This window comes from Dermacentor andersoni, chromosome 8, assembly GCF_023375885.2.
Source record: "Dermacentor andersoni chromosome 8, qqDerAnde1_hic_scaffold, whole genome shotgun sequence".
NCBI classification, from domain to species: domain Eukaryota; kingdom Metazoa; phylum Arthropoda; class Arachnida; order Ixodida; family Ixodidae; genus Dermacentor; species Dermacentor andersoni.
This window is the reverse complement of record NC_092821.1, coordinates 137,423,716-137,436,261: the sequence shown is the minus strand read 5'-3', so window position 1 is coordinate 137,436,261 and position 12,546 is coordinate 137,423,716. Positions and strand designations below refer to the sequence as shown.

General features: G+C 42.6%; 1 protein-coding gene across 2 annotated transcripts in view; it reads left to right on the top strand.

Moving 5' to 3' along the window:
• LOC126525784 (transmembrane protein 130) overlaps nucleotides 1-11,220 on the top strand; it is a 48,387-nt gene extending 37,167 nt beyond the window's left edge. Inside the window, exons 7-9 of one of the 2 annotated variants that reach the window (XM_050173695.2) lie at nucleotides 677-798; nucleotides 2,905-3,099; nucleotides 4,760-11,220. In XM_050173695.2, the coding sequence (XP_050029652.1) occupies nucleotides 677-798; nucleotides 2,905-3,099; nucleotides 4,760-4,762 (320 nt within the window). In that variant the 3' untranslated portion in view covers nucleotides 4,763-11,220. Of the gene's footprint in view, nucleotides 1-676; nucleotides 799-2,904; nucleotides 3,135-4,759 lie in introns of both variants that reach the window. The other variant, XM_050173694.2, reaches the window with a different exon arrangement.
• The last annotated feature ends 1,326 nt before the right edge of the window (nucleotides 11,221-12,546 follow it).

The window sequence follows — 12,546 nt, the reverse complement described above, 5'->3', positions numbered from 1 at the left end:
GATGCACTCACGATGACTACACCAATTCCTGAACGTGCCACAAACATCAGTCTGTGCTTTGACATTCAGATTTGACTGGCTTGTCTTTCTAGAAAAAAATTGCAATGATTGGTGGGTGTGAGTTGCATACTATTGGGCGCACAACTGGTGTGACAGCGTAAGTCTGATTGCAGTGACATCATTGATAGGGGTTAAATGCCGCATATCGGAGCCGAAACAGCGTTTAAGAATGGGGCAAAGCAAGAACTTGACGACAAAGTGCTGATCTTCAACAGACATATATCACATGTTGGGCACGGAATATAAGTATACTCGAAAATGGGAAAGGAAATGTGGACAAGGTGATCGCATGTGATCTCATATGAAGAACCGATTACCTAGCTGTGCACGTGGGCTGACATGTAAAGATATTACTTATTTATCAAAATGATTTATTGGAGATGCTAACACATGCTGTACCTTTTTGTTCTGCTATCCTCTGTGCTTTATAGATTGAGATAGCTTTCTGACAGCAGCGACTGCACGAAACAGAAAGACCTGTGACACGGTGTTGGGCTGAGTTCCAGTCATTACGGGGGCTTTGTCTACAACATCGTAGCTTTTAAGGCATCCGACTTCTGAGCCATCTTGTGAACATAGTCGTCGTGACGTGACCTTCCGCACTCATGCGACGCAGTGTCCCAGCAGCAGCAGCTGTCTACCATCGTGGTGCCCATCGTGTGCTCTGTGTTTGCCCTGGTCATCGTGGCCTTGGGCATTGCCTACCACATGCACACTAGGAACCAGCTGCGCATCGAGGTGGGTGTGCAGGATTTTTCTGGCATTGTAAATGGCACAGCACCGCCTTAGGAGTAGCTTTGGCTATGGCTTAGAAGGACAGAAAGCCGAGTATACTAACTAGTCTGGTAGTGATTCACATGGAAAGATGGGCATGCATTCACAAAAGACAACTGTTTATGCACGACACTCCCCCTTTGGGCAAGATATTCGGAGGCTGACTTAAGCACATGCTACAGCTATTACTGATATGCAAATAACCTCAGTCACAGGGTGCACTTCTTTGTCCTTATGTCTGGGCAGAACTACACTGTCTGCAAATTTTGGAGTACACTTGCAGTTGTGACAGTGTAATGGAATGTCAAACGGTGTTTCATTGCTCAACGAATGTTTATGCCAAGTCACCCCGGGTTTATGCCATGCCATGTCCATTTCACACTGATTCCAAGGCTTCATGCATTGTGCTCATGTGGTGTGTGAGCCTTTGTACATCCTCATGGGAGCAACAAATGTTTCAAGAATGAAAGGTCTGAGAAAGAACTGCAATTTTCCACGAACCATCTGGCCAAGCTAAAGTAGGGAGCACATTGCAGTAGAGCGCATCGGAGTTTACAGTTTTGTGAAAAGACTGGGTGCTTTGTCATCGTGGCCCACAAGCTTTTGTTCCTAACGTTACAGATGCATGAAATCTGAGTAGCTTTTCTGTAAAAACCAGCTATTGAAAAAAAAGAGGCAGAATGCCAAGAGTTTGCTAAACAATGCTTTCCAAGAATCCTGTATTGATTTGGCATAGTTTGTTGTTTTAGTATATCTACGTTCATCTTGCATACGTTCTTGTAGTCATGTGGAAATTATTATATGGCTGGGCCTAGCAAACCATTTGTCACCAGGAAAATGAGTAGCAGCAATTTGTAATAAATCAGTCTACCTCAGTGAATGTTTGCGGATACGATAGATGATGCTTGCATCTACTTCGACACATGGAGGCATGTTATTGTGCACCTGTGGGGTAGGTCTTATTAGGTGTAGGTCTGGCAGTATAAGAAGCTGACTGGGCTGTGTGCGTATATTGACATGGTTATTTGTTTATCTTTCTTGGTTGACCGCTTTTCACCGGCTAACAAGTGCTAAACGTCATTGCTCAGCGCGGGACGTGCCTCCATGTATCGGAAGTTTCTTTAATTATAACTTTATTTCTATCCGTTGTCTATGGTCACCGAAGCTTGTCTAATCTGATTGTATGCGCAACACGAATTGTGTAGTGTAGTACTTTCTGGAAGACACGTAGGCACCAGCGATTACTCTGGAACCTTTGAATACTCGTGTATAAAAGCCGACGCGCTTGATCCGCAGATCAGATTTTCGATGATCACCGACTGTGTTCGCTGCTATTGTTGTACCTCGAGTGTAGCCTGTTTTTCGTGGGCGCAGGTTTGTTCAGTAAAGAGTTCTCTTTGTCATTCACACTTTTTTCTGCTGTGTCCTTGACCGTCGCTACTACGTGACAGCATATATAGTTTGCTTTGTTATGCTTGTAGGCATTTGACGCTATAAGTGAACCAATGTAATGAATATAGTAGTCCTAGTTGTAGCATTCATTAAGTAGATGGTTTGTTTATAAAAGGAATATGAAAAGCAACAGCTTGCTTCATGCCAGTCACTCAAACTGTGTATATATTAAGCTACTACCTGAACAGCAGATAGTAGGATGAGGAGTAGATGAGAGATACAGTGTTAAGAGTGATAAATTCAGTAGACGTAGAAGTGAAATTGGATAGAAAGGAAGCAAGACTATAAATTATTCACAAAACTGTGACTATGTAAATGTTCAACTTAGTTCACATGTATAGAATACAATTTGCATGTGTTTGGGGAAATAAAAGTATGCTTGAAATATGGGATATCAAGCAGTCTTGTCATTGGTGCGAGTTTGGCAAGTGGACAACACTGGGACCAAATATTCAGCCTCCCAGTTGTGATTTCATCTGCTAATGAAAACCTGTTTTCTGCCATTGGGCAGCTGCAAAGCCACTTCCGAAAGAGTGATTAGTGACAACATTTAGTCTTCCCTTAGAAATCTTGATGCACCATCTTTGCCACTCCGATCTTTCTGTTGTCCACATCTAGGTTGCCGACTTTGATTTCAACGAACCGCGTACGGATGACCTGGTGGAGAAGACATTTGCCGACCGCCTACGCAGTGCCCTCTTGCAAGCCCTACTGGGTGCCACCGACGACGACGCGGAGGCCGAGTCTAACATGTCGCCAACAGCTTCCAGCATTCGCCACCCTGTCGCTGCCAGCCGAGAGGAACTGCATCTGGTCAGGAGATCTTACGGCACTATCGCGTGACTCAGGTACAGGCGTGCAGGTGAATGCTGGGTTAGACAGCTTGTCCAACCATTGAGAGAGAGATTCCAGATGATTGACAGAACCAGGCAGCCTTCCATTTAATGGAGATTAAGGGTGGCTGGGCACCATTTCGGGGTTGAAACTTGTATGAAAGGAACTGTGAGAAGAAAGAGAGGAGGATACCTCAGTCCAATGCCAACATTTGAACAGGTGGACTTTGTCAAGGCAACAGAGAGAGCGAGAGTGCCTGGGAAGGTTGTGTAATGTGGATGTATGTCAGGAGGGGATGTTCAAGGTTTTAGTGGAACAGTGGCGTGAGGAACGCTTCCTGGAGGTGAGGCTGTTAGTTGAACTGCTAAGCAGTGGGGAGTTCTTGTACCTGTAGTTCCTGTTTTCACTTCCTCTCTTTCCTAGCGTCCAACCCATACAAAACAGTCGAGCTTCATTGAACTCCACCAAGAATGGCAATTACTAGCCCAGACAGAAACAAGTTGCCTGGTCAGAACATTGGTGCTGAGTTAAGGCATTTTTTTTTTCTCATTTTTCTAAACTCCGGCGTGCACCCTCTCTTGTCTTTGTACCGGTTTCCACGTTATCCCCAGAGCCCTTCCTGCCACCTTCTTTCTTGCCACCACTTCCTATCACAAGCCTTCTTCTTTTTCATGTGTTTTTAGCATTCAGTGCAGCACTGAGGGAAACTGGTTGCCTGGTTCGTGCACACTGGTGCACAAACCAGGCACCAGTGTGCGCTAATTGGTGCACACTGTACACCTGACACATCTATTAACCAGTGCCTCCCCAGAGCACTGACAATATATTGCACAATTGGCTGTAGCGGGGACACAAAATGCTACTTGCACCCAAGTTACTGTGCTGATTTGACGTAGTCGCCAGACCATCGGCAAGATGACCATCTGCTGAACCTCCCCCTTCACTCTGTAGAACTGTGCGTCTTGTCTCATAATTAAGGGATCCTTAAACAGGCTTGGTCTGCATGCCAAGAGCAGAGAAGGATTCATGCGGGTGCCATGCATTTAAAGCCAACACAAGCTCAATACACTTGCTGGATCCACACTGTTATTTACACGAAGTGGATCACACGATTTTTGTGCTAGCATAGAACGAGCCCAGAATGCTCCTGCAGGAAGCATGTACTGTTGTTCTCGGAAGTGCGAAATGAACTCATGCAAAGTGATCACCAAACTGCAGCTTATTCTTAGTTCAGAAAGTGCTGGCAAATCAAACAGACTTACAACAGTATTTCTTTGTGCTTTCAAATACACACACATGCACACCTTGCTCTTGGCACTTATCCTCACACCTACACCTGCCTAGCTTCCACGGGCCTCGTGGAGGAGAACATATTGCCACGTGCTACTAGAAGACAATGGTGTTGACACGTGGATTTAGTGGGATATGCCGATAAGCGGCCACTGCTGATCTGATTACGATGATGTGTCTGGCTTGATGTTGGCTAGCTTCCATGTTGACCAGTGCCTGCTACCCTTGTAAATACACCCTGTAAATATCTTCGCTACTGTGCTTTCACGTAACATTTATTTGCAGATGTAGGAATATATTTGAAGTCCAACGTCATTGTGACACTTTATTTTCTTGCTGTACTGTGCAGTGAACCAACAATCCACGACAGTTGCACTTGTACGAGGCCCTGGGGCGGAGTCGCCTCAGACCTACGACAGAACCATAGCGCCGATGCCAACCAACGACTCCAGAGGTTTCGGAGCAGCTGTCAGAGGAAGGAGAGGAGACAGGATCCAGGCCTGTTCTAGGGTCCTGGAGCATGCGGTCCATGCAGTTTGCATGGAGGTTATCTGGGGGAAATGCAGGAAAGCTTATGTCACAGATGAGCATGGTGACCGTCACCCTCTGCTCAACTGGTTCCTGATGATGAGGGGTGTACTAGTCTAGCAGCCACTGCACCAGTACGATACGTACACTGAAACAAAAAGTGATATTTGGAAAGAAAAGAAACAATCAGTGTTATAACTCATCCCTTTCAAAAATCTACCTGAGCTTTGCACATTTCAACCAGACACTATAAATTAAGAAGGATATTAAAAAAAATTTAATTAAATGCATTTGTACAATTACTTGAAGTGTATGTTTTGGAATCAAATTTACTGGTTCATTTTGGAGCACATTCGAACAGCTAGTACCTGTTCCTTTAATGGTTCGGCACGGATGCATACTGTCAGATGAGATTAACTTATAGATAAAATTTAATGTCCAAAATTAATACAGAGTCTATTAGAGACACCATAGTAGAGGTTATAAAGATTAATTTTAACCCCCTTTTGTTCTTTAACATGCATTCAAGACTTGGTACACGAGCGTTTTGGTATTTTGCCCTGTGGGAATGCAGCTGCTGCGGCTGAAAATCAAACTATTGAACTCTGCTAAACAGCAGAATGCCGTATCCATTGAGCCACTACATCAACTTGCCAAGGCGGCAACAAAACAGAAATGAAATTGTGTTTTTGGTGCTGTATGATTTCACATTGTACTTACATCCATTGAAGGTCAGAACAGTCATTCCGACATAATTACGACGAAGAGACTTGTGCGCTAGTTACTAACTAGACTGGCCAGCGTTGCAATCCGTCGCGTAAATACTACATTGTGTACTGATTTCAATGTAATCAGTGCTTCATTTAAATAACAAAATGAATGCCCACTGTATGAAATTGACAACTCCTGCTAGCACGGTGAAACAGTTGTTGTGCCCCATGGCAAGTGCTTTCTTCTTTTAGACGCACTTCTTTTAAACCAGCCAGCACTGCAGTCGCCGCTTGAAGTGCCTTGGAATATCTAAAATACACTCTTATCATGAAAAGCCAACAAACAAATACACCAAGGAAAGCATAGGGGAAATTACTTGTACTTATTAACTGAATTAAGCAAATGATAAATTATTGGCAATGAAAGTGGATGAAAAAACGACTTTCCGCAGGTGGGGAACGATGCTATGTTTTCCTTGGTGTCTTTTTTTTTTGTTGGCTTCTCATGCTATGATTAATGAAAATCGGGACCCTCGGCCAACCTCTTTTCTTTTCGTAAAATACACTCGTGAAATATATCACATTTTATTTGTTATTATTGACGCCATAGCTTTTGCTGACAGTAACTTTTTGGTCATCGCAGGCAATTGTGATTCATCAACAACAGCTCCTCGGGGTCTCCTATCGAACCTCGATATAACCACCACGGATATAACGAATTATTGGATATAGTGAAGCAAATGAAAAGAATCATTGCTGTTACGGTGTAACAGATGTATGTTTGTAAGGAATATTGGATATAACGAAGCCATTTTTCTGTCGGATGCGAATTCATTATAACGAGGTGCGACTTTACTTGCTACAGGCTGTTTGAGTGCGACGTGCAAACGCTCGTTTCGCAGCCTTTTCTTGTGTATTGTGAGCAGCCTCATTTAGAGGTTGTGTGCCTTTTGAAGCTCTGTCAGGACTGTTGTGCTGTTTGTCCCAAAATGTTATTCCCAGAGGGCCGCATTTGTGATCAGAGCATACGCTGATGCGTATGCACTGCAAGAGTAATGGAGGCCTATGTGTCAGGGAAACCTTCTTGGTCTCAAGAAACCCCACTTCCCTAGGGAAAAAAAGTGTTAAGACTGCTGTAGTCTTGCCTACCTGTAGCTTGTAGTCTTGCCTACCACAGCTGAAGTAAGGAGTATGTATAAGTACATTCCATATTGTAAAATACAAACTATATTAAGCATTCGCAATCAGTTAAACATTTCCACTCCAGGGAAGAGTCTAAATGTGTATGCTAATGTATGCAAATGTGAGGGATGAATCTACTTTTGTTTGAGTAGAAAGTCTATGTGGAACTCTGTGATGCTGTTGACGAAAGTCAAGTTGGTTGCTGTTTCCAAGGGGTTTCAGTGTTTTTTTATTCATTTATTTTTTTCTTCGCACTGTGAATGGACTGGCTGCTTGTAAAAGGAAGCAGCATGTTCATTGCTGCATCATTAAGTGCTGGACCCATGGCAACTGGTAACATTGCAGCAGGGGATAAAGGTGTCTAGGGAGGGGTGGGGCTGTCCATGCATGTATGTTGTTGGTGTTTATGGAACACCATAATATCACCATAACAGATAATGGGGAACCCAAACTGCAAACTTCTATGCCAGTGTCCCCTGCTGCAGCTGGTTACGTTGCAGCAGTGGATAAAAGACATTGAAATGGGGGGTTGTGCATGTATTTTGTGCATTTACATTGTTGGTGTTCTTGGACATAACTTAATCAGAAACTTACTGATTAATGTAGAACCGAGCTTGCAACATTGATATTTTTTTTTGGGTGGGGGGGGGCATTTCTTGCTGCAACTGGTAATGTAGCAGGATATGAGAGGAATTGGAGGAGGGGCAGGTTCAACCATTGGTTTTGGTGCTCATTAGAAATGTCATTATTTCATCCTAGAGGTTCTTGGGTACTGTGGAACTCAGTTCCAGGTGACTGCAATCCATAGCTGGTGTGGATAGATTGTCATTGTTTTTCTTGTGCTACTCCACTTTGGCAGACAGGCCAAGCTCACTAGTCTGAACCTGTGATCAAAGTAAGCCAGTTTGTTGGACAGCCATTGTATGTGCTTTGTTTGCATTAGAATTTCCGGGAATTTGCATGTGGTTGTTTGTCCACAATGCTGGTATCATTTCTGTTGAAGGATGTTCGTTCCAAACTTGTATCAAGTTTGTCAGCTCACTTCCTGATTAATGTGTGCCTTTCACTTGCAGTCGGTGGCCTTGAAATGACCTCTAGTGTGCAGGATGGCATGTCTCATATTATTGACATTCGAAAAGCCCTTGTATCGTGGCTGCCAAGGGTTATGTGCATAATAGTGGCAGGCAGCTGATGGTTGGCCGAATATGAGCTCTCCTGTAGAGGTTAGTTTGTACAGATACATTGTTAAGACATCACACACAAGTATATGTGTGATGACTAATTATGAATACTTCTTTTTGGACGAGTTGGTTCATATTGAAACATATGGGTAACAGTGCAAATAGACGACCACAAAAGGGAGACACGTACACACAAGCGCTTGATTAGGAGACTTGATTGTTGCATTTGTGATTGTTGCATGTTTTTGGCATGTAGGTGTTACGGTGTTGGCTGTCTACTTGCAGGTAAAGCTGTTTTAAATAGGGTGTTCAAATAGCGAAACTTGTAACCAAATTAAACGACCTTTGAATATTGAATGCAGGTTATTTTCATTTATAAATAAAGTGAAACATAAAGGTTGTGTGAAGTCGATTGGGGTGAAAAAAAAGGCCTTTTTACATCATTTTACAACTGTAAAGTTGCTCAAAACTGGCCATGTAGTCAAGTAAGGAAAAATTGAGAAACAACTGAATGGCAGTCACACCTGGATGAAACACAGGAACAGCCAGTCACCAAGCACGTCTAGAGGGTTGCGATTGTTTCAAGGGCGAAGTGAAATACGATAGCGCTTTGCATTGTTTTAAAGCAATACAAGAATGGCGACATTGTGAAAATTATGAGTTTCTGTGCCTAAATTGAGGAACAGTTTTCTAAGGTGCTTAAAGACAAGACGTCCTTATCAATTGACTAGAAATAATTCAGGAGAAGTCAGCTGCATCATGTGTTTCCTCTGCAACCGGTGCCTTTGTGCTGCAACAGTAGTTGCCTTGCGATAGGATAATTTGGAATGTTCCACACTTGCATCTATGTTTATGTTCATCCCTGTAGTCTTCAATAACAGTTGGTATTCCTTATATTTGGACATGAGTGAAATGTTCTATAACTCCAGGTAGTGAAACCTCGAATCTAATACAAATCGAATAGCAAAAACTATTAAATTCATATTTGAAATTTGGAATATTTTTGCACCCCTAATTTTAAATATGCGGAGTTTGCTGAGGGAATTAAATTCTTAAGCTTTCTTTAGAGGCAAAAAATAGTGGAACAGAAAATTGAGTTTGAAAGTAATGCACTGTTTAAGCTTGTCTCATCACATTGATTACAATGACCTATAGTTTGACATCATGTCCCTTAAAGTGTACAGTGTCTTCACGCTTAGCGAAGTTAAAACAATGCATCTGTAGGATCTCTAAAATTGGGCCCAGTGACTCTTGAGGTTCACTCATGTGAGTGTGGCCTTATTAAACAAAAATGAGCTCCTAATAGATAGAATATTACAGGACAAATTATCTCATTCCATCGCTTTACGTAATAGCTGCAGACCAAATTTTACTGTCAGTTGATATGCAGTGCCTAGAAGAGTGTGCCTTGCCCAATTTCTTTCTTTTTCAGGCTCAAGTGTAGACTAGCTGGTATGTATCCATGTTTTCAAAAAGCAGCACAAAAGACGCTGACAAAGAATAAGACGACGTCGTCGTATTCTGGCTCTTTGTGTGCATATTCTGCACGGCTTCTTAAAACATGGACAGTTTTTTCTCTCTCCTACACATAGCTATCTGAGTGTGGCTCTTTTACATGCTGTTGCAGCACCCTTTCTACTGTGTTTCAAGTTTAAGGTTTTAACATATACGGTGTACCTGTGAACCTATAGAAGTGTAGTTGTTATTGCTTTGTGTATATTTTATGCGCCCGGAGCATTCAGTCATACGTAATTTAATATGTGGAACCAGCACAAATACAGTCTTCCCAAAGACACCTGATGCTATGTGACACCTTTTTGCGTCTGTTTCAGTTTCGTGAGAATATAATTGTTATATTGCCTGTGTGCTCTTCCTTGTTTTGTTGGCTGTTTTGCTGGTAGATTCTTTTAAAAACAGCATCTAGCTGGCACAGCACGCAGGACTTATTTGCAGGTAATGGAGATTATGGGAAAACATACTCATTCAAATATGAGGGCTGCAGAGGACAATCCTGAATCTTTGCGTGCTGCAGAAATTTTCTCACAGACCCTGACAACGTTTATGTCCAAGTGAAATCTGGAGTGCAACCTTTCAGGTCGTGTAAGCGCTATGTTATACTCAAGGAATGTGGTATTATGCATTTATTTTATTTCAATATGATAGATATTAAAGTTTACACTCCTGTTTTACTTGATGAATTTTATATATATATATGGCTTTTCATTGTCTTTTAGAAGATGCAGTCTTTTGCCGGGATCATTCACATATCGCAGGACACTGTATACTTGAAATGTAGTATACATTTGTAATATTTTTGTTTATGCATTGCTCTATACATACAATGCAAGTTTTAATGTTTTAGCACTGTTTCAAATTCCTGTAATAGTTATGTGTTTATTGGCTATATTGCAATGCTAAAGAGAGCATGTGAATTACAAAGTAGCGTTTGTGTTTATTTTTTCGTTATTATTCTTATTATTCTTTCTTTTTTTTTGCTATAAGAAATTCATTTTGTTGCTGAGGTTCAGGCATATATTTTCCAAAAATTGCCATGTATTCCTTGCTCTTTAGCAATAGATACATTGCCAAGGACGCCCCACCCCAGCTGCTCAGTTTTGTCTGTGCTTGCTGTACTTTGTAATAAGTTAAGCTAGTAGCCAAAGTGTGGGCATTTTCTAAATCTGGCCACTCCTGCTGCGAGTGTGTGAAGCATGTCACTCGCAGATTTAACTCGCTTCACACTGGTCTTGCCAACACCTTCAGCAACGTTTGTCAACCATTTTCAAGGATACCACATCCGGTGTGGTGCACTTACTGGTTCATGTGATGTTTTATATATCCGGAGCACTTCGTTTTGTCCTGCCTGTGAGGCACCACAGTGCCAGGTGTAGTTTACGCTCAGCTCATGGCAAACCATAGCTTACATGTTCCTACTACTGTACAACTTGTGTCTCCTGTTGGAAGCGATGGTTTCGTTTCCACTTGTGTAAACATGTCGTGACAGAGGGTAAGAATATCTTGAATGGAACCTCTGTGTTATACGTCAAATTTTGGTTTCTGAAAACCGTATGACTCCTGTGGGGTTGACTTATAGTGCAGACATCTTTAAGAGCATAGCATTGACTTTTTACCAACCAACCTGTTGCTTTTGTGAGATGTGAATAAATGTTTGGCTACTTCTCTATAAAACAGTTGGGATGAGGCCTTGATCTACTTGGAAGTACTATTAAATATCCTCAGGAAGAATGATGTTTGAACATCTTAGACCTCCTGCTGTACGTGACATGCAGAGATAGGTTTGGCTAAGTTGCCTATCATTTCCATAGAAGGCTGGCATTAAAAAAAAATGTTCAGTGAAACCTGTATTAGTAAATTGTGCTTCTGGAATAGTAAGGCAGCGACTGATACCTTGACTGGTAAGTCATAAAAGTCTGTATAATGAAAGGCAGATAGCGATGCTGCCCTGACATTGAGTTTGTACATATTTTATTTGAGCTTTGAACAGGAGATGAGGGACGGTGCACTGCTCGAGTCGCACTGTAGCGGTTCCATAGCAGCAAAAGAAAAAAATACTAGGTGAGAGCATCACAGAACGATCGTGAAGTTTAGTCATTAAAAATATATAGGAAAGGCTCATGGTAAATAGGCCCGGACCACGCAAGTGGTAATTTCTCATTTCAGAGTGCACAAAGTATGGGAGAGAGTAGAGCAGGTGGCCTGCAGGGTCGCTAGTGACCTTGTTATCCTTAAAGGACCAGCGACCGTGGAGAGCCTATTTCCCAAGAGTCAACGCGCAAATATGCCCCGGATTTAGGAAGGAGAGGTGGCGTCGGAGGAGGTCGGCTTGCGGTGGCAAGCTGCCCGACGTTCATGCTTCCTCCCTGTTTTAGTCCTTCCTCCAACCTGTCCAGACGTTGATGCTACTGCCATATTGTCAAATTCGCCATCTTGTGATCTCTGGTTGGCTCGCAAGCAAGCTACCCCATTTGATTGGCTCAATGCACCAACATGGCGGAATTAGAAGTCGTGGTCGCGGTGATGTCCGGTTTCTTTAGCGCTGTTCCAAAACATATAACACCAACTATACTCACGGAATACTTTCTGTGGCTGTGAAGGGAAAGCTACTGGCGTGTGGCTGTTGCACATGTGTTATCGCACCAAGTAGTCCGGCAGTACTGACAAAGCTTTCGTTGCTCTGAACAGACGCTAAATCGACGCAGCTTCCGCATGCGCCGGTTTCACACTTGCAGAGACGCATAAGGGAAAAGCTGCAAAATAAGTAAACTTTTACACTCAATGGTGTGTTCTGTCTTATTTAACTGTTGCTAATAAGGTGCTTGTTTTCTCTTCCCCAGCCTTACCTAACGTGGATTCAAACGTCGGACTCCTTTCAGAAATGCTCTCACATGTGCGTGCTTTGCCTTCGTAGTTTTCCCTTTATAGCCACAGAAAGTTGTTCGCGAGTATAGCGCATCTGGCCGCATCAATGTCGTCATGGAATTCGACAGCGTGTACTCGGCTATCGAAGCCGGCTT